At 35.3% G+C, this 22,465-nt stretch overlaps 1 protein-coding gene across 3 annotated transcripts in view; it reads right to left on the bottom strand.

Annotated features, from left to right (window-relative positions):
• The window catches only part of CSMD3 (CUB and Sushi multiple domains 3), a 610,540-nt gene that overhangs the window by 11,186 nt on the left and 576,889 nt on the right, over window positions 1–22,465 (bottom strand). For all 3 annotated transcript variants that reach the window (XM_054060149.1, XM_054060147.1, XM_054060148.1), the window contains 7 exons: window positions 19,815–19,988; window positions 16,058–16,231; window positions 15,740–15,813; window positions 6,968–7,079; window positions 5,488–5,667; window positions 2,429–2,494; window positions 186–344 (listed from right to left, as the gene is read on the bottom strand). In XM_054060149.1, coding sequence (XP_053916124.1) covers window positions 186–344; window positions 2,429–2,494; window positions 5,488–5,667; window positions 6,968–7,079; window positions 15,740–15,813; window positions 16,058–16,231; window positions 19,815–19,988 — 939 coding nt within the window. The remainder of the gene's footprint in view (window positions 1–185; window positions 345–2,428; window positions 2,495–5,487; window positions 5,668–6,967; window positions 7,080–15,739; window positions 15,814–16,057; window positions 16,232–19,814; window positions 19,989–22,465) is intronic.

The raw sequence follows: 22,465 nt of genomic DNA, 5'->3' as shown, positions 1-22,465 counted from the left end.
GAGAGAAGGAAAAGGTGGAAAAATCCCTACCTTTGAAAAGGAACTGGACTAGAATGAAACTTTCTTTGATAAGCTAATAAAGCTTCTAGATATTAAAAGTTTGTGTCATGCAAAAAGTTACAGGGAACCAATCCATATAAGGTAGAAAAAAAAAAAAGTAAATTATTTTTTTTCTTATCTCATACCTGATAGCAGCAATTCCATATTGCTGTTTGTAAGGGTTGCATTTACTCTTCCTGAAGTTGCATTGAAACTGGTGACTGTCAAAGTCATGGGCTGTTTCTTGCTTTTGTAATTGTAAGATCCTTTCCATATATAATTTTGGGCAAATACATCATCAGGAACTATACAGACATCAAACATATTTTAATATATTTTGCAGTTTTCGTACTTATGAAGTCAAGCATCCAACGAAATTTAAGATAAATATTAGCAATTTTTCCACTTCAGTTTCTATATTTTTAAGTGTATTAGGCATAATCTCCACATATTTATATATTTATTTATATATTTATGAAAGAAATGTACTTGTACTGAAGAACACAAACACAATTGTACCTTCATTTGCTCACTTCATCTAATATGAACATGTCCTAAAATAAAAACAACTTCACAAAATCTAATTTAACAGCTGCAACCAAAAGACCAGATTCCTCTCACTGCAAAATCTTTTACACGCAGAAATAGGCAGAGGCTTATGAGAGAAAGCATCTAGGCTTTCATTTTGCAGAAATTAATATTGAGTTAAATATGGAATTTTTTACAAGCACATTTAAATGGCATTAAAAATTATAAGCATTTTTTCATTATCTAGTAAGTTTTTCTAATAAAAAAATTGTTTAAGAATTTTTATCTTCTCTTCAAATACTTAGAAACATTATGAACTTTACAAAGATAAAATAAACCCCTAATTTAAAATTTTAAAAATATCATAGACCACAGGCAGAATAAATATGCTAGATTTACATTTAATATTTATCATTATACAACTCTAAAATGAGTAATTTAAGTAATGTTATTCCAGCAACAGTATGGTTAAACCAAACTGAAATATTGCTTATCAAGTCAAAACAGATATGAATATGAAGTACCATACATGAAGATGACCTATCATAGGTTTACTACATTTTCCAAAGGAAATGTATCAAACTTAGCCCTATAATAAATAATGACTATTTAAAATCATCATATTCAGATTATTTGGAGTCATTCACGCTGAACTTAAAGCTCTGGGTACCTGTGTGCATCGGCAACTCACATTAGATAAACACAGAGGAATGCTTGCCACTTTCTCTCTCATGATACGCCAAAATTCAAGACTGAGGCACACTGGAATACCTGACAGTCTTCCTTCATTTATTTTATGGGTCACAGAGACAGGTTGACTTCCCCATGGAGGGTAAAGGAGCCTTCTTAGTTTTCGGTAATGTGTGTGTATATATATGCACACATTTTTTGACAACTAAACACATAAAACTGAAACACAGAAACACTGGGACTGCAAACTGCAAAAAAGGAAACTGCATGGCATGAACAGTTTGATGCTGTTGATTTGTGATCTATCTGAAATTTATTTCCTGGCTTTCAGGGAAACTGATCTTTATGTATTTATTTACATTTAAATGGGATTGTACAAAAAGTTTCTGAATGAGAAACCGATAATATGACTGTCATGCAGTACATCATTGACAAACACAGTTTTGAAGTAGTGTACGGCCTATTAAAACCAAAAAATAACCTCTAATCCCTCCAAACTTGCCTATGTTAAGGAACTACCTTAAATCTTCATTCATTATTAGCAGATATTTAACATGGTTATAGTCAAAAGCTAATTTTAATTAAAACTTCTTTCTTAAAAAAGTTTCTTCAATGGACAAAATTTTCTCTTGGATTTAGCCAGGACATCCAAATGTAGTCTTTTTTAGCAAATCAGTTAAAACTAGAATTGACCTTAGCTAAAATTAGAGAGACTACCTTCTCAAGGCTAAAATTAGTCTTTTTCAAGGCTAACTTAAAGGCTAGTACTGAATATTTAACTAAAGTAATTCAAATTAGCAATCTGCAAAAGAAGTGCAAGACTGTGAAAATAAACTGTGAAACAACATGTCTTTAAGTTGTTTCTGGGTAGCTAATATAGTTTCTGTGTGGGTAAATTCTATAGGATCATTCACAGAACACAGTGATTTCAGTGAAACCAATAAAACTCATCACATAAAAGTTAGAAGTTGTATATGGATATAAATAATGCCATGTAGTCTAGATGGACTTAAACACTGGGGAATAATTTAATTAATGATTTTTTTTTCTGTTAATGTAATGTTGAATTTAATAGCCTTTATTCATTCTAAGCTATTCAGCGCACTAAATCAATTCTCATTGTCATTTTTACAGAAATTGTTCAAAAGCATGTGTACTTCAAAATACTTACCACTTAGTTTAGGACTTGGTGTCCCCAAAGCTGGTCTAGGATCCTTCACTAATACTTTGGAACCAGCTATTAGAAAGAATTAATGATGAAAAGACAGATCAGTAGCATGTATGTTACTCAGAAACTAGGAAAACAATTTTCACAATGGAATTTATTTATTACAAAGGATACAAGATGATGTTTCAAATTCAAATATGAATGAGATTTCTTTCAGTCAGTATCAAGCCTTAGTATCACAGGACCACTGTGTGTCCATTGAGTTCTTTTATTGCCACATCTTCTCCTGAGTCAATCACCTCGATGGTACCAAGTTATTGGCAATAACGAAACAGTGTAGTCTTTTACTTCAGAATCCAAATTTCAGCATTGACATTCCTGGACTATTAAGAGATGTCTTCTACTATGTCATCCAAGGCAAGTTATGACATTTAATTTGAGATCCATACAAAATAGCACTGTGGATAGTGCTTTGACTGGAAGAATGTAACACTAAACAGTGAAGAGATATCTAACAACAGTGTTTTAAATTATGTTCCTCTGTAGTACTTAATTATCTTCAACAGCACTGAGTGAGACATCTTGTGTTCAAGACTGAAAACCTAAAGATGCATGCTTAATCTCTTAACAATGGCGGAGAAGGTCACTGTTTCTTTAAAAACAGTAACAGAAATAAACAAATGAGGCTGTCTACAGTATCTGAAAATGCTAAGGTGATTTGAGCTTTGGAAGTTGGAGAATTTTATTTCTTCTCTGCTTAGAGCAGGACTCTCCCACAACTAAAGACGACAAGTTAAATACATTGGGACAGTGTAAGTTCCTGCAGCTGAAGCCATTTTATTTTGCAGAAACTAATTTGGATTCACTGAGCTATAAAGAAGACACATAATTCTGTCTCATAATGTAGAATACTCTCATGCAGCACTAGGCTCCATTCTTTGCTCCAATGGTTATTTCAATATTTTGTATTTTGAATCTTGGCTTGGAAGCCAGGCCTTTTCTCTCTGATCAATAGTTTTAAAAAACAAACAAACAAAAAAAAAACACCCACAAAAAACAGTCAAGAAAAGCAACAACTTTTTCCCTGAGTGGAGCATTTTTCTGCATAAAAAGAAAACTGTAGCGAGAATATTTTTCTTGAGGGTAAATTTTAGCTTATTACAAAAGGCTTGGTTTTGGTAGATAGATTAAAACTGGCAAGAAACAAGGACAGGTTTAAAATTTGACCTGAAGTTCTCATAGCCTGTTACTACTGATCGATTAACCTCTATTTCCTCCCTCTTTTGAAAGGAATTTATTGAACTTCACTCAATGTGGTTGACCTGGAGAGCATGCTTCACCAGCATGTGCTTTTTTGACTACATCAAGCTTAGTTTAGAAATATCTGGATCACATTTTTCAAAGGGCTCTAGTATAAAAAGCTGCTGAGTCAATCAGCCTTGTCAAGGTGGATGCATTTCTAGTCAAGCTTAGAACTGAAATTTTAAGTAAAAAAAAATTTTAAATAAAAATAAATATAAATTTTTAATACAATCTCAAAATTAAAACAAGTTATCTATGTAGTTTAAGTTTCTACATCCAGATGTTTTCTCAGTAGGGCTTTCAGGACTGCAGTTTTGTTTTTAAAGGACCAAATTCTGGATTAATTGCCCTACAGATCCTTTTAGAGCACTCAACTCTGTTTCATTTCTTTTCATCCATTTCCACGTTATATTTGTGAAGTTTGCAATCACAGATGAACAACCTGACCTGGTGCTTTTCTCCCTGCCGTACAAGTGAGATGATTCACATCTGGAGTAAGTAAAATTAGAAATATTGAAGAGATATTTTACTTTATCTAACAAGAGTCCACACTTTACAATATGCTGCTTGTTCTTAAATTTCTTCATGGATAAAGAGCAATAAGTAAGACCTCTGATCCTAAAAATTTTGCATTTCTGTAACATTTTCTCAGGACATAGTTGCTACTTAATACTTTAAAAATAATTCTCATAAATATTCCTTACTATCAGGTAGGACAGATAATACTACTTGTTTCAGTATCATCAGTCAAAAATTCCTGGATCAAAATACAACCCATGAATCGTCTTTGGCCTACCATAACACTTCCTGAGTACTGAACAAGTCATAAACTTCCAGGCAGTGTGCTTTCTAATGTTTTCCCGAAGCTCTGCTCTATTTTCCCTCAGCACTTGCCTGGCACATAATGCTAAGACACCTGTTTTTTAGCAATACAAAATATTAATTCCCTATTTCCCTTTCAAGTAGCAGTGTTTGCCTATATAGCCTTTGAATGCCTCTATAAGAGCCCTGGGGATAACAACATGTGAAGCATTAGGTATCAGTAATCTGAAAGGTACTTTAATTATTCGGGAAATAGAATTCCATACAACTGCTACACTTGAAGATGTTTCTTTAACTCACATTAAAGCCACCATTCTCAGTATGATTTTGCCATGAGGTTTTTCACGTCCTGCCATGACAAAGTATGTAGTAAAAATTAGAAACAGAATAAAATATTGGAATATCTAGGACAAAGTAGATACATTTTGTTTGCAATTAGTGTATTGTTGCTTACATGCAAATGTAATATTAAACCCTAAGGATTAATTCCACGCAGTGATTTTAGACATTTACTTCAACGTTAGGCATCCTTCTCCAATACTGGAACTTGCATTGTTGTCTTGCAACAGACACAATCTCAGTAAATAATATTATCCTGGTCTAAGTTTAGTAGGTATGTGCAAAAATATCAACATTCTTATTCCACTGAGCTTATGAGAATGGAGTCCACACCTGAGTCAGAAGCCTAAAAGCAGGGGTAACAAAGTATATGGACTCTGAGTCATGTCCGGAATTGATACCTCTGAGCATGCAAACAAAAGATGAGTACGTGAAAGCATATGTCTCATTAAACACAACTGACAAAGAATTAGAGCTCTCCTCTTAGATTCTCACTCCTAGTTCTCCTTGCCATTTTACCTTACCGTATTAGAATACAAATAGAGGAAATCACTGAAATATGACAGATAAGAGATGCAGTGGGAAGCAAAAGTCCTTACCTTCACAAACTGGAACTTTCCCAGTCCATGTGCCATCAGATCTACAGGCTCTATGCTCTGATCCTCCCGCCAGGAAGAAGCCTGGCTGACAAGTATAAATCAATGTATAACCAAGTGAGGGAAGATCCATTCCTGCAACATTAGCATGAGCGGGTGTTTCTGGTTGTTTACAGCTGTGAGCTACAAAGAAAAGATAAAACATCTTTCAGTCAAAATACTGCTGAAAAAATAATCTACACTCATTCTGACAGACAACTCATGAAGAAAAAAGCATCAATAAAAATAACATATTAGCATGTTTTCAATACAAATTAAAAATGACTGTATAGTCTACAAATTACTGTCAGAAGCCTAAAAATGGACCTTTCAGTTTCAATGGACCAAGAACAAACTTACTGCACTTGCACAGCCAAAATTAATTGCCTGCATGTGCGAACACAAACAGCACATATCTTGCCATAAGTGAAAACAGTCATGGCTTGTGAATTACATGACATGATATCTGTGTAGTTTTGAATAATAGTAAAGAAATGGATCATGCAGAAAAGACTATGAAAAGTCAAGGAGAAATTGTAGGTGAGGCAAGTTTTAAATTTGAGGCAGTAGAATTCCTAATCTCAAGCAAAGTGTCTTGCATCTTTAACAATCATCAGAATCTGAGAGTCTTGAATTTTCTCAGAAACAGTATATCTCCAAGCGCAGAGCTCAGCTTTCAACACACTGAGCTACTGGTTTGTTGTTTGCTTAGGAGGAATGCTAACACCAACTGAAACACTGGTGCTGTTTTCTTCTGTGGATATGCTCTCCACACACTGAAGTGATACTATAAGGTCAGACTTCAGGTGATACTGTTTCCAGAAAAATACAGCTGGCTAGCTGAAAGACTAGAAAGATTAACCATGATTCTAAACCCCAATAAATTAGCACTGTTTAAAGTGCAAAAGATCTAAAAAATTAAATGTTACTTCCTGCACCCAACTAAGAAGATTCTCTCAATTTCAGATTAAAAAAATCCAGTTACAAATCCTTTTTCCACCTTCTGAAAATACTCTGACTTCTTAGTTGGGAAACATCTCAACTAGAACTGGTTGCAACTATCTGCTCCAGAGCAAGTTAGGATTGTGCAGGGCTTTCCTACTTGTTCTGTTCTCAACTCCAAACTCTTCCCAACTCTTTCACTTTCTTCATTGGAAGGGTTACACTCTTTTAAAAAGACAGAAACTTACCATTTGCAGCATCTCTCTGGATAAAGAGCTTTCTGATATTCTCATTATGTTATGTTGTGTTTCTTTTCAATTCTGTGGGCTATTATAGAAAATTAACTCTCAAAGTAACAAATTTTAGCTGCTGTAAGCTAGTAATGCAAATTTGTATTAATTTTAATTAGAACTATATTAATTAAGTCGATAACAATGTTACTTTAACTAAAAAGCCTAGGAAGAAAGAAAAAAGATAAATAAAAAATCTATCATTTACTAACGTATGCATTCTGGCTGGATTCCGCTCCATGTAAGATCAGGAAGGCAAGTTCGTGTTGTTGAACCATGGAGAAGGTGCCCCTTTTTACACTGAAATTGAACAACATTTCCCACCTGTTGAAAAGTAGAAAACACAGTAATATTTTTTTGTAAGGAAATATCAGTTGAGGGTTTTTTCACAGATTTGATAGCATGCTCCTTCACATAATACAGGTTTGATAAACTGTGCTGCTCTTTCTGTAGAAGGTAAATTAATTTCACAGAGTATTTTGACATGAAATAAAAATGTGCTTCATTCTCATTAAAACCACTTCCCCCCTCCAGCCTGAAATCCTCTGTGGAAGAGACCTGAAATCACATCTTCTCTGGTCTCCCTGCTGGCATGATTTGAGCCTGAAAGAGCTGATGAATTGTGAGTTGGGAAACCAAGCTTACTGTGCCTTCCTAGTGATGGACCTAGGAAGAGCTGCTAGGTAATCTTGCAGCAAACCAGGGAAACTGCAGAGCTGACATGCCTTATAGATTGTGCTGGACCTTTGTTGAGCTAGACCATCATTTTGAGATGCTGAATGAACTCACTTTTTATATTGGGAAATATTTGATTAGAACATGCAAGGTCTGGTCAACAACATGTCTCATGTTTCAGAAAATACAATGTTCTCAATATTTTAATTTTGGGTTTTGAGAACAAGACGTAAAGAAGAATCATTCTTTATACCTCACATATAATAGAAACTGGAACACAAATACATTGCAATTTACAACAGCAATATAATAATAATAATTCTTAGTTTCTATCAAAAGTAAGGAAATTAGATAACTAGTATATAATTGAGAGAGTAGTTTATTACATGCTGTGAGTGGTTAACTCAAATATTCAGGTGCATAGATCACATCTACTGTTCTGCAGTGACCTATATTAATGTAGTTATCAGCTCATGTTTAAACAAGAAGTTGAAAATTTTCAACTGTATGTGACATCTCATTTATGGTTCCATTTTTTGGTTGGGTATATTTTTTGTTTTTTTTTTTTTTTATTACTGTGTTTCAGTGTGTAACACTTGATTCTAATTGATGGGTAAAGGTAAAATGTGGACTCTTTCACAATATTTTAGTCCTGGGAAACAGCATTTCTCTACTACAAGTAGTCATTTGAAACTTTATAGTACTATTTCAGCTCAAGCTTCTCATCAGAAGGAAATTTAATAAAAGACCATGAACTACAGATAGTAGCTCATCAACACAATATGTGATTTAAAATTCATCTCCCTTTTTTTTTCCCCCTTTACTGTGTTCGCTGGACTATGTAATTACTTTTAAAAGATTTTGAAGACAATACATTAAATCACTTTTGTGACTAAGAGCAAAGTGGGAAAACACTAAAAGTTTTATAAGTTTCACCAGATAGAAATAATTCTTTTTTTGAACAGTAAAGAGATTAGTTAAAATAATCACCACCAATGTGTTACTTTACAACAAGTACTAATCTTAAGAAAGATTAGTAAATAATGAGTAATCTGCCTCAATTGAAGCAATCTCCATTCTCAACTATGGAAAAATTTGTCTTATTTAATCTTTAGCTATCAAGAAAGACAGTACACCAACACTGTCTTTAAAACCAGACCCCTTTACCCTTGCTCACACCATAAAAAATCCAACCGAAACTAAACCTCAGCTTAACTGTTAAATGTAGTTTCTTAATATACAACAGAATAGAAACTTAATTTTCTTTCTACCTTGTTCTTTCAAAGTTGATTTTATGATCTTCCTGAACATAAAATAAAAAAGAAAAAATATAATTGTTTTGTGATGTGGAATAGCTAGACATCATGGAAAACAATGATTTAAAGAAGATAATTGGCTACTTAGCTATCTAATTCTAAACTGTAACTAAGTTAGAGATTCAAACTCTAGTAGTCAACAGCAGCTCCAGAGGTAGTTACTGTATTTCTTTAATTGTTTAGTTACACTACCTCGCTCATTTTCATTTTATGTACTACATTCTCATTTTTTAAAAAAGAGGGTATGCTCTTTTTAGTGTTTGATATTTCTCATGGTGTGATTCACATACTGGCTCAAAAATACTTAAGTATGAACAATACTGAATGAAACAGATACTTGAAATCTTGACATTTTCACGTGCATTTTATTAGAACAATAGATTAATAAAATAAATCTGTAATTTTATAGAATGTCTTTAGAGGAATAAGATCCCAATAGATAAAAATAATAACAAAAATTTAAAAAAAAAAGCATATTCAGTAAAATTCAGTATGTTGTAATTCTACCCAAGAATAGCCTGAGCAGAAGGCTTACATTTTGTGGATTTTAAAGGGCTGGAGAATCATGTCTATGAAGTCTTTAGATTTACAGGACTTAATTTGTAACAGTGAATAAAGGAAGGAGGTGTGGGTTTTCAATTTTTTGTAACCTCTTTCATTTGTTTAGCTGCCTGTTCTTGACTATGTTTGGTTCTTTATGAAATGAACCTTCTGCTGGATGGATACATTGAAGGAAAAATGGTCACCTGAAGAGCAGAATCAAGAAATATATAGATTTTTTTTCCATTGTCTGCCCATCTTCACTGCAGCTCTGTCTGCCTTATGTCTTGACTGAAACTTGGTTGCCTAAACATCAAACCAGTTCTTTAGAACTAGAAACATACCAGTGAGATAAGGAAATGGCTTAAGTTGCCAATAAAGTAGAAAAAGTGAGTTGCTAGCATTCCACAATCAAAAAGAAAGCAAAAAGCACTAACTAAAACAAACAACAAAAAAACCCCAAACAAAACTAAAAAATAAGTCTTGTTGATATTGCAGTCAGTTGTTGCAATACCAAATTTTCTATCCAAGACAGTAACTACTAGTGAAAGTTTTCCTTATAAAAGATGTATGTCATTTGCATTATCCTTGCTAGGGAAACACAACATTTATATATATAAGCCCCATCAAGTTTCCCAAGTGATGAAGATATTTTTATGAGTGCTGCCATGCTTATTCAAGATAATGAATAACTAAAGCTTACAATCAATATGTAATTATTAAAAATTAAATAATTAAAGTAATTTAAAAATTACTTTTCAGGAATTCTTTGCAATACTGTTATGCCAGAGGCACCAGGTGGCGCTAAGATACAGCCGTCTATGGTCTTAAAAAATTTCCAGTCTTGAGATGTTCTAATTTATTTTCTAAATTCGGACTGCCCTTAAGCTCCCTTCAGGCTTTAATGTATGAGAAAATAACAGAATTTCTATAAAAATATAGGTTCTACTAGTATGAGAAGTAATAATTCTTACATATATGACTGATAGGCCTAAGCAGTTCCAAACTCTTTCTTCAGTTCCGTAGTATCTTGTGTTACAATAGCTTATGATGAGAATGCTAAAAGCTATTTTCTATGCTACTAGTAATATACCTGAAGAAATTTTGCAAACCCACATTTTATTTCCAAGTAGCGATTTATTTTCCAGATTGCTGATTAAGTAAGTATTTACTAAGTTTTTTACAGATATTTGGTCTTCCTTGTAACACTATTAATGTAGATCTGTGGAATAAAAAATACAGATAAAAAAACATTCTAGAAGTACATATCCATAACAATTAAAGCAGGTGCTGCTACTCATATGTATGCTATGCCTGATACCTGAATAGCACTAAACTGGTGTTTTGATGTTATCTGAACACACAGGAACCTGATCTGAATTCAATACCTAACAACCAAATCCATGCAAAATTCTTTTACTTTTTTGTTACAAAGCTCCTATTTAACAGCTGAAACACCATTCAAATATGAGGTGGTGATATTTGTACTTTTGTTAGGGTAGGTTCCAGGAAGTCTGGATTTGGTACACCTTTCAGTGAAACTCAGGATTATGTTGAGTATTTCTGAACTTTCAATGCAATCAATGAGATGGAAAAACAGATAATCAAGAGTAGGAGAAATAACAAGAACAAAAAAACCCAGTGCTATAGAAGTTCATGACTTGATATTAGTATCCTGAAAAGCAAGTGACAGTCAGTGACATAGTCAGGTAAAAGAGGAGGTTTTGTCATTTGTGGGAAAGCATTTAAGGCTCTACATATGAAGGCCTGAATTGCAATGCCAGGCTACAGTTTGTTTTTTTAATGAAGGAGACAGAGAAATTTAAAACTTAGCAATTAAGTCACTTAAATGACCCTAGTAATATTAGGCTGTGTTAAGTATTTAAAATAGTTAAAAAACACAACCAAACCCAAACCAAAAAATGAAACAAAAACAAAAACCAAGAAAAACAACATACTACCAAACGAGAAAAAAAAAACACCTTGGGTTAGACTCAGAAAACCATCTTATATAAGAAACAGCTAGAATTCCTTGTTATGCATCTGCCAACCGCAAAATATTTTTCTGAATTTTGCATATGCTTTATTTACCTATTTTTTAAATGGTTGTGTCCTGGTTTCAGTTGGGATAGAGTTAATTTCCTTCCTAGTAGCTGCTGTGTTATGGGATTATTATGAGAACAGTAATATGGTAACATATTATTTTATTTGTTACCAGGTAATGGTTATGCTCAGCTGGGATACAGTTAATTTTCTTCCCAGAAGCTGCTGTCTTTTAGAGAAGAATGCTGATAATATACTGATGATTTTAGTTTTTGTTAAGAAATCAAAGAGTTTTTCAGTTTCTCATTCTCTCCTACTGAGCAAGTGTACAAGAAACTGGGAGAGAATATAGGCAGGCAGCTGACCAAAGTTGGCCAAAGAAACACTCAAAACTGTATAATGTGATGCTCAATACATAAATGGGAAGTTGGCCAAGGGCCAAGGTTCACTGTTCAGGCATCGCTGCTTGAAGCTGGTCTGGGTATCAGTCTCTGCAGGCAGTGTGCAATTCATTGTGCATCACTTGTTTTGCATATATAATTTTGGTTATTTGTGTAATTATGCTTAATCTTACTCTGTCTTCCTTTGTTGTCCTACTAAGCTATCTGTATCTCAGCCCATGAGTTTCCCTTTTTTCCCTCAGTTCTCCTCTGCATTCCACTGGGATGTGGGATGGGGTCAGGAAGCGAGAGAGCAGCTGCATGGTCCTACTTGCCAGCTGGAGTTAAAACCACAACTGGTAAAGAACAGATCTATCATAGAACCATAGAATCATAGAACCGTAGAATCGTAGAATCACAGAATCATAGAACCATAGAATCATAGGATCATAGAATGGTTTGAGGTGGAAGGGACCTTAAAGATCATCTAGTTCCTACCACCCAAGTTGATCACCTCCTACAAGACCAGGCTGCTCAAGACCCCATCCAGCCTGGCCTTGAACACTTCCAAGGAGGGGGCATCCACAACTTCCCTGGGCAACCTGTGCCAGTGCCTCAGCACCCTCATTGTGAAGAATTTCCTCCTTATGTGTAGCCTAAATCTTCCCTTCTCCAATTTATAGTCATTCCCCCTAGACCTATTACTAGATGTCTTTTTACAAAGTCCCTCTCCAGCTTTTTTGTAGGCACCCTTCCAGTACTGGGAGGTCAGTATAAAGTCTCCCTCTCTTCTCTAGCCTGAACAAATCCAACTCTCTCAGCCTGATGTCATAATGGAGGTGCACCAGCCCTCTGATCATCTTTGTAGCCCTCCTTTGGACCTGTTCCAACATTTCCATATCCTTCTTACGTTGAAGATTCCAGAACTGGACACAATACTCCAGGTGAGGTCTCAGAAGAGAGGAATAGAGGGGCAGAATCACCTCTCTCTACCTGCTGGCCACGTTTCTTTTGATGCAGCCCAGGATACGGTTGGCCTTCTGGACTGCGAGCATGCATTGCTGGCTCATGTCGAGCTTCTCATCAAACGACACTCCCAAGTCCATCTCTGCAGAGCAGCTCTCAATTACATCATCCTCCATCCCGTATTGAAACCACAAATTGCCCTGACCCAGGTATAGAACCTTACACTTGGCCTTGTTGAACATCACGAAGTTCTCAGAGGCCCACTTCTCCAGCTTGTCCAGCTCCCTCTGGATGACATCCCATCCTTCCAGTGTGGCAACTGCACCACTCAGCTTGGTGTCATCTGCAAACTTGCTGAGGTGCATTCAATCTCACTGTCAATATCATTGATGAAGACATCGAAAAACACTGGTCCCAGTACAGACCCCTGAGGGACACCAGTTGTGACGGATTTCGATCTGGACGTCGAGCCATTGACCACTACTCTCTGAATATAACTATCTAACCAATTTCTCATCCACTGAACTGTCCACCCATCATATTCATACCTCTTTGATTCAGAGAGAAGAATGTTGTGGGAGACTATGTCAAAGGCTTTACAGAAGTCCAGATAGATCATATCTGTTGCTTTTCCCAAGTCCACTGCTGTGGTTAACCCATCGTAGAAAGCCACTAGGTTGGTCATACAGGACTTGCCCTCGTTAAAACCATGCTGGCTGCTACTATCACTTGCCCATCTTTCATATGCTTTAGCATAGCTCCTAGGAGGATCTGTTCCATGATCTTCCCAGCCACAGAGGTGAGGCTGACAGGTTGGTAGTTCCAAGGGACATGTTTTCTACACTTTTTAGAAATCGGCACAATGTTACTATTCTTCCAGTCTCCAGGGACTTCTTCTGACTGCCATGACTTTTCAAATACCATGGAGAGTGGCTTGGCAACTACATCAGCAAATTCCCTCAGGACTCTGGGATGCATCTCATCAGGTCCCATAGACTTACAAATGTTCTGGTTGCTCAAGTGGTCGCGGACCTAATCCTCACCTTCATTGGGGAGGCTTTACACCCTGGCCCCCATCTTGTTGTCCATTGACCCAGACCTTAACATAATTTTGATCTATTCTTTTCCTTTCTGCTATGGATGGAAATAAAAGTCATTATTATCCCTTTCTTACAGGAAGTTAGTTACAACATAATATAAATTAATTTATGTTTGTGGTTTAAATCTGTCAACATTTTTGAATATATGGTAATATAATATTTCTTTCCAAGATATACAGTCAATAACTTGTCTCTAACTTGTTTTCACTCTTGTTTCCAGTTAATAAAGAGCTAAACTCAGCTTTGTCTGTACAAATGATACTCCTTCTCTGTTCTGTATTAATTAAGCCATCATATCTAGAGTAACTGGAAATTGTATGCAGACATTTAGTTACTAAACCCAAATTTCCTACATAAGGAAAGAGGATAAGTTGCTGGCTAGATAAAGAGAGCATAGCTCAAACAGTTTAAATCTGCTACACATGAACCTTAAAACTGTAGGACCAAGGTTGTAAATTCTGCCAGCAGCTACACTTCTTTTTAGAAATTATTTATCTGTTGACATTTTAGCTGGTATTTTGACAGCTCCATGCAAGCTGTGAGTTATACTTTGATTCACAACTACAACTACACCACAAATGAGAAAGTCTGTATTAGCAGATAAAAAATATCATTAATATTCCAGTGAAACTGTGACAATGAAATTGTAGCAAATGGTCATTTCCATGATTCATTTCTTTCACAGTAGAATAAAATGTTGCCCTCTATCATAATACTGTATTATACCCAAAGTAAGTTAGCCGCTGCATATTCTGTCTTGGCATGAAACACTCCATCTCCTGGAGAAAAGTGAGACAATTCTATTACCACTTGCATATGATTGTGTTCTTTCACAATCTAAAAATCCGAGGATTGCTAAACAATCACTAAGCAATAGAAGTACAAATAAAGGCCATCAAAATTACAAACCAAAGAAATTTTTAGCCATGAAACTTTAAAAAGTCTTCAGATATAATATTTGCATTTAAAAACTACTTTAATGTTGCAAATCTGTTGAAATTTCAATCAGTCCATTCTTGCATTTCTGGAAATCTGCAACCTTTTTTTTAAACTCCTGCTACCAGACAGGCAACACATACAACCGAGGAGCTACTAGCTTACTCTCCTGCCTAGTCCTCTTCACATCTGGAGCTTTCAGCCCTGACATCAAACACAGATGTATCAGGATAGTTCAGGCTGCCTCTTAGTTTGTTTGCAGCTACCTTAACAGTTTCCTGGCAAACTATAGGGCATAATTTTACATTTTCACACCATTCACTCACTCTCACTGACATTGCTGTTTTATATGATCCATAAAATCAGAAATTCAGAAGCATATTCAATTCTTTTTCCAAACACTGTTTTTTACAACACACCCTTGTAGAAAAGGTGGTAAATATCCTCCTGGGCTGCATCAGGCAGAACATTGCAGCAGGTTGAGGAAGGTGGTTCTTCTCTACTCAGCAATGATGTGACACAAGCGCTTGAAACAGAACACAGCCCTGATCACCTGCTCTAGCTGACCTTGCTCTGAGAAGGAGGGCTGAACTATAAGCTCTCCAGAGGCACCTGCCAACCTTCTTGACTCTGATTCATTTTTCATCATATACAACAGAATTGTTCTCAGGAAAAAAAAAAAATCCACTGTTTTTTAGTATATGTCTGCACTATAAGTTTGCCAAACAGTATACTCAGTTTTAAGGAAAGAACACCTATTTGATAAACCGTAGGGATCACATATTTACATGGAGAGATACCAAAGTCCTTCAAGATGAAACCAAGCAAACTTGGTCACCAAGGTTTCACATAGGGACAAAAGGTCAATGTAATCCATCAACTAGAAATACGGAAACACAGCAACACTCCAGCGATTAATTCTTACAAGGCACAAGCAGTTTGTGGACTTCTAATCAAAAGTTTCCAGATTTTGAAGAAGTAAAAAAATATTTTAATGTGCAAGTTATTTAAAAAATAGCATACTCTACCTGATAGCCAAATGTGTTGTTTTGTGATCCATGCCTTGGGACTCCTGGATTTTCACATGCTGTGCGAGTAGGTTCTTAAAAAAAAAAAAAAATGCAATAAATTAAAGCCAAAAAAAAGAGAGTATTTTAATAAAGTATACTTCATTGTTCAACAATATGCAATAAGCCAATGAGAGAAAGAAAAATAAAATTACTTTATTCTTAGAGAGTGTAGAATAACACCAGGATAATTCAAGATAGCTATAAACTCCTACATTGACTTAGCAGGAAAAACAATAATAAGCATGTCAAGAAATTTTAATTAATGTGTAACCTTACCTATACATCGAGGAGAAGAACCACTCCATGTGCCATCTGCTTGGCAAATCCTGGTGCTGGAGCCAACCAAAATAAAAGGAGGATTGCAGCTGAAAGAGACTTCTGACTGATAAATGAAGCTTTTGCCTTCTCTTTTCCCTTGAGCAGGTACTCCAGGGTCACCACAAAATTTTGCTGTGAGAAAAGACACGACAGAAATGTAATATGTTATTCATTAAAATACACAAAAATAACACTTATTGAACTCATTCAAGCAGTTACTCTAGATTTTATATTTATGTTATTAAATGCAGGTCTAAATATAGAATCATTCAACAGGAATTCAGAGAAAGACTACAAAGCTAATCTTTAGTATGCTTCAGTTTGCAGTAGTTTTACTAGTTGTTCAAAACGCCTACATAGTGGGCTTGGTCAGTAGCCTGAAGCTGATGCTCAGGTTTACAGTTTATTGTATTAAGGCCCAAATACCCAAAATTCACCTTGGTCTCCACCACATCAATCTGCAAATCCTCATATAGACAGCAATCAGAGAGTGTACCAAACCCTCATATCAATCTTCCACCCTCTCCTGCTTCTGCCACCTACCCAGTGCTCAGCACTTTTCTGTTATTAAAGGATTTTTCAGACAGATTTTAGGAACCATAATCTCTTCCTCATCCTTCACTGAAATATAATAATTTGTATGTATGGAAGTAAAACATTTGAAAGTTAGTACCGCTAATAAAAAAAAAATAAAGACATTTCAACAGTAATATAAAGACAAACACTAATAAGCTGTTATGAGGTGGGAGATACAATTTGACCGATAATAATATATTCTTAAATTCATCTTTTTACTTTATACTTATCTCTTAAAGATTACTTATGTCTATAGCATACCATGAATAAAAAAATGCATTGCAACTTTACTGGCTGCCTGCAGCATAAATTACTGATGTCAGAAGCTGGATTTGAATAATCAATTCAGGCTATGTAGTCAGCTATGGTAAACCCTGTGCTATCAGAATATACTTTTTTTCCTGACTCACCATGAATTACAATATTGTAACATCTAATTTCATGACAAACAGAAAATGCTGTAATATACACACAAAAATTAAAAAACTAACTCAGATGTATGCAATGACATATATCTAAAAAGGCATGCTGCACAGAGAGTAACATTTTCTGCTTCATCTTTCTCTTCTACAAACAAAACTTAAATAACCTCTATTAAACAACCACCTTCAGAATACACTTCTGATTTCTCTGCATTAGTCACCTATGCCTGAAGCTTTCCATAGGACACACCCAAATGAACTGCTCTACCCTCCACCTCTTACTCAGCGCAGATACTGATGGGAAATCCGTGCATGCATATGTTGAAGAAAAAGAGCTTAATCTATATATGCAATGTACACAATTTAATGGCTTTAAGTATGATTGGATAGTTAGCAGAATTATAAACCAAATTCTGAAAAGATCTATGAACTGGGAATAGTGCCACACAGTGAACCTCACTGTCTGATTGACAGATCATAGTTGTAATTTCTGTTTCCGTTAGAAAATTCTATGTAAGTCTTAATTTGAAAATACATGAAAGAGTAATACATTTTTTAACACGGGGGCTTGAAATTGTCTCCCAGACAATACTTTGTACCAAAAAAGCAGCAACCCCTCTCAAGGAAAACAAAATCCTCCCATTTAAAATGGTGGGTGTTTTCTTTAAGTATATCTTTTTATAAAAAGTAATATCTTTTTATAAAACTAAGTAAACTCCACTATTTAGTTGTTAGTCAATTTTACCCAGTCATTGAATAGCTACTGAATATCTGCCTTCTGTATAAGTAACCATGTAAAAATGTACTGTGGCAAAATGTGGCAGTTTCCCTCTGATATTGGAACAGGGGACTCTGTGAGTGCTCCCGCTCCCAATAGAAGCATTTTCCTAAGGACTCCGAAAGCGTTTAACAGAGAGAGGTCCATGGAGCTCTGACACTGAGGCTGTGAGGCTAGTTTCATTCTTTAAGGACTTTTAACTCATTAACAGCAATTTATATCTGTAGTTAGGTATTTTCAGGCCTGGGCCTTTTTTAGTTTTTGTTTTGTTTTTTTTTTACCATCTATTGCCAAGCTTATAAAACCAGCCATCCTTTACTCAAATTACTATACAAATAATTAAGCAGACAAATTTACTAGGTCGTAGATGACAAACACTCAATCAAAGACATGACTGTACTCCATTCTGAGTAATTGTACATATATACTGCATATCTTCAGCTACCGGCTTTATGCAACCTAGCTGAAAAGTAAATTTCTGATGTCAAGATGTACTTAAATATTGCTCACTGAGAATGATTTTCACCAACTCCCCCTCATTTTGGCCAGATGGCAGCTAGCTTAGGCTCTTTGACAGGCACTGGCTGCCAATTGATTTCTCTTGCAAGCCAATGGGTAACCATTGCACATCAACAACAAAACAACATTCAGTTAATGTAATCTCAACATGAAACAGTCTTTAATTCCTAGGCAGCTGCATTCTGTGCTAAACATGCCTTTTAAGAAGTTTGAAGGTGGAACACCTTTTTCAGAGCAATTGCAATATTGAGTATTCCAGCCTCAAAGAAGACTTGGTATTCAAAAATGAATGTAAAAGCACAATATTTCAATCCAGATCAGATAATGAAAATAATTTTTCATGGTCTTTGATGTTCATAATATAGGGAGCTCCAGAAGAGCTCCATCACGAGAACTCACAGTTTCAGCAGTGCTAAGCAATTATTGTTGATGATGTGATAACATCATTAGGGAAAGAAGGAAAAGAAAATATCGTCTATAAGATATGCTTTCACAGTAGTAATACATAGCCAAAACAGAAAATGTTTTTGAAAGGAAGAGATGAAGAATGCAGAAAATAATAATGGAGAACTGCATTTTGCAACAATTAGCAAGCTGCCTGGAAAGGTCAGCTACTTGGCAAGCTCAAATTAAACTTCAGAAACTGTAAAGCCACAAAGATAAAATTATCCTCTTCCAGTTAGACTACTTGCTCAAGTCCATTACAGAGATTCAGTGGTATAGCTATTCTACAAATTACCACAGAACCTCTTTCTTCAGTGCAATCAATCAAATATTTCTCAGAAGCACCACAATCACTTCTCTAAGAAGTTTTCTAAATCATGAGTAGAATGACAATACGCTAAAGAAAAAAGCCACATTTGCTATGCCAATGAAAAATATAACAATATAAAAATCCATCAATGTTTTATCTTTCAGATTAAAAAATCTTACTGCATAAAACATATAACCTAATTTAGCACAATGGGAAAAATAGACAATCGTCAATGAATCTCCCTGGGGCTTAGTCAACTTTACTGACAGAGAAAACCTCCGTGACATCAGAGGAAGTTTAGGATGAGTAATGAGCAATAAAAGATATTGTAATAAAACTTCTATATGTAGCTGCATCTGAAAGCAAGATGGCACCTCTTAATCTTGTTTTACCTTGGATGATTTGGTACACATTGCCTGCAAAATTTTTTTGCATTTGTATTTAAGATCTCCTGCATTATTACAAAGGGTTTACAGATATTCTGATACCTTCTCCAGTCTACAAATTATGTTACAATTTTTGAAACTATGTAAAGGTTGTATTTGTCTGAGGTTTGAAATGAACTGAGACACTGCTTGGTGGGGGCAAGGGAGAGAAAAAAATGGTGAAAACCTTAAAAAGGAAAAAACCCACTATAGTTAGATAAAGAAATGAGTAAATACATACGCAAGCACTGAGGTACTTCACCACTCCATGTTCCATTCCCAACACAAGTCAAAACAGCAGGAAAAGAGAGTTCGTATCCTGCAGAGCAGACATAACTAATGCTAAATCCCCAGTCCAAGTTTGTTCCTTCCAACCTTCCATTAGAGATCTGCGGAGGAGTTGGGCAGGTAACAGCTGCAATAATATTCAAAATAATTAGGCCCAGATGCTGTAAATATCCCCAGTGTACACAATTACTAGAAGAACCATATGTGCTAATTTCACCTTTTTTAGAGGACGATACAGTCAGGACATGCTATCTTCCTCACTGTATTCTTGCCTCATTTTCTGAAGTTTTCTCCATTTAGGAGACAGTAAATGATTGATGAAATGTATTAAAAAAGACAGGATGCTGCATTAAACCAAGTAGGAACACTACCTAAAAATCAGTATGGTGACTATAAAGTGTACAACATTTAAAATACATCTGCTAATATACTGTGAAAATATTTTGTTTATCTGTTTAGACAACATAGCGTACAATCATCTTCAGTTACCATGGCAATAGACAAATACTTTCTTCCTGTGAAACTGCTTAGGCATTTGCTAGATATTAATGCCCAGGGATGAAATTCCAGAATGATTGCTCCAAAATATAACTCAAAAGTTTGGTTTTAAGTACCACAGTTTCATTAGTATTTGCTTCATGAATAGCTCCTCATCAAAAAGCAAATAACTTCTAGCTAGAGGGAGAAAATTTAAGGATTTGAAACCTCTTGAAATTGCCAGTGTTGTTGCCTCCAAGAAGGCCAACAAGAAGTATTTCAGCATAATTTCTCATTTCCAGTCCTCCCAGGAAAAAAAAAAAAACATCTTCTACACAGTTGTGGGAAAGAGGACTGAAAAACACCACAGGAGGATAGTAGAAATAACTAGATACAACCATAGTGATGAAGATAAAAGTGCTATTCTCTGGATAATGGGGTAGTAACAGATAATTGCTAATTGAGAGCGGAAGGAAAAAGACTACCAAAGAAGTTAAAAGGAAAAAAAAAAAAAAAGAAACAAAAGGAAAAAGGGGAAAATTTAAGCCAGAGTTACTAGAATGAATGAGAAAGAGAAAAGGAGTAAAAAAAGAGAAAAGTTGGGGAAACTGTGTCAGCAAAAAAAAATAAATTGAAAGCAAATTAAATTGGTATAATCTAATTCAGTGGAGACAGGGTAAATGAGAAGAGGTGGTGACTACAGCTAAATCAGAGATCACACAGGTCACAAGGATGGTGGAAATTAAAAGCTCATAACCTTTAAACATGTTTAGATAGCTGTCATCTTGCAGGCTGAAAAGAAGTCAGAGGCTCTAGATCAGGAGTAATGCATGTTTGAATGTGCTCTATAGAAGTTTCACCATGTATCATTTCTCCATTCTTATACACTTCAGTGAGTGCATCTTGACTATTTACACCACAAAGATGCTCTGCAGCACCATTCACAGCTGTTTGAAAATGCTGGATGAAAGTGGTACCGTTATTGAAAATTGAATATTTAGTTGCAGATGAAAGTGCATCCTTTTCCAACTATGAAAAGCCATAGAACTATTTATAGCTTCTATTTCAGTGGCACTGCAACAATTACACATCCATTTTCTGCCCAGTTCGTTTCCCAATTATTTTAACTAAATAGTACCAGTAGACCCTGGCACTTCTTCCTGATAGTAAGAACTATTTTTATATCTTTCAAACACACTAGTGCATATTCTACATTACTTTTAATTACATAGTCAAAGAAATGGGTGTTATTAACTTACCTAGTACACTCACAAAACCTGTGTGGAGTAGAATGAAATTCTGAGAACTCTAGAGATTCTGCATAAGGTTATTATTTAGTATTTATACAAACCATAAATATGAATAACCTAAACCTAGAAAGACTCAAAACCCCAAAGCCAAAATTAAGTCTAACTCTCTCTTAGTATGCTTCTGCTTGAATCAAATCAGAGGTAGATCTTCTGCTCCCAGTTAGGTGACCTGCAGTCCTTAAGAATCTGTGGTGACAGTATCTTAACTGCTTGTTCTCTCTTATGATTTTCTAGCTATTCCTTTACAGCCCCTCTTTGACACAGACAGACTCTGGGTCAATAGGACCAGTATGGCTGTTCTTCTAGTCTTAAAATCGGTTTTGTAATTGAAGTTGAGCCTGACTAAGACCAAAATACAAATCTAGAACGAGTGAATTGTTAAGAGAATCTCAAAGTCTGACATTCTCAAGAATGTGTTGGGAAAATAACTTTGAAAACTGACATTATAAAAGGTGAATTAGAATTAAACTGGACTTGGTAGGATAATGGGATCATTGTACTCAGCAAACAAAGTATTTGCCAGTAGGATGGAGATTTGAAATTTATTTGATCTGTTTTGATTAATGAATTCAGGGGAGGAAAATGAGAATTGCTGAGAATGTATGTAACTATGCTTGCTGGAAACAGAATGGAAGGAAGATGTGTGAGAAAAAAGTAAGTACAAAATTAGCTAAGTTTAAAAAGAACAGATATCAGACATAGTCAGTATGAATGAAGAAAGAAAACACCAAAACAGTAATGATGCTTCTCTATAGCTGTGATATTGGGAAGAGTGAGGAAAAATTACTCTAGAAGAAAGATGTTTTAACGTTTAGCA

This window comes from Cuculus canorus, chromosome 2 (assembly GCF_017976375.1).
Source record: "Cuculus canorus isolate bCucCan1 chromosome 2, bCucCan1.pri, whole genome shotgun sequence".
Lineage (NCBI taxonomy): Eukaryota > Metazoa > Chordata > Aves > Cuculiformes > Cuculidae > Cuculus > Cuculus canorus.
This window is presented reverse-complemented; position numbering and strand designations above follow the sequence as displayed.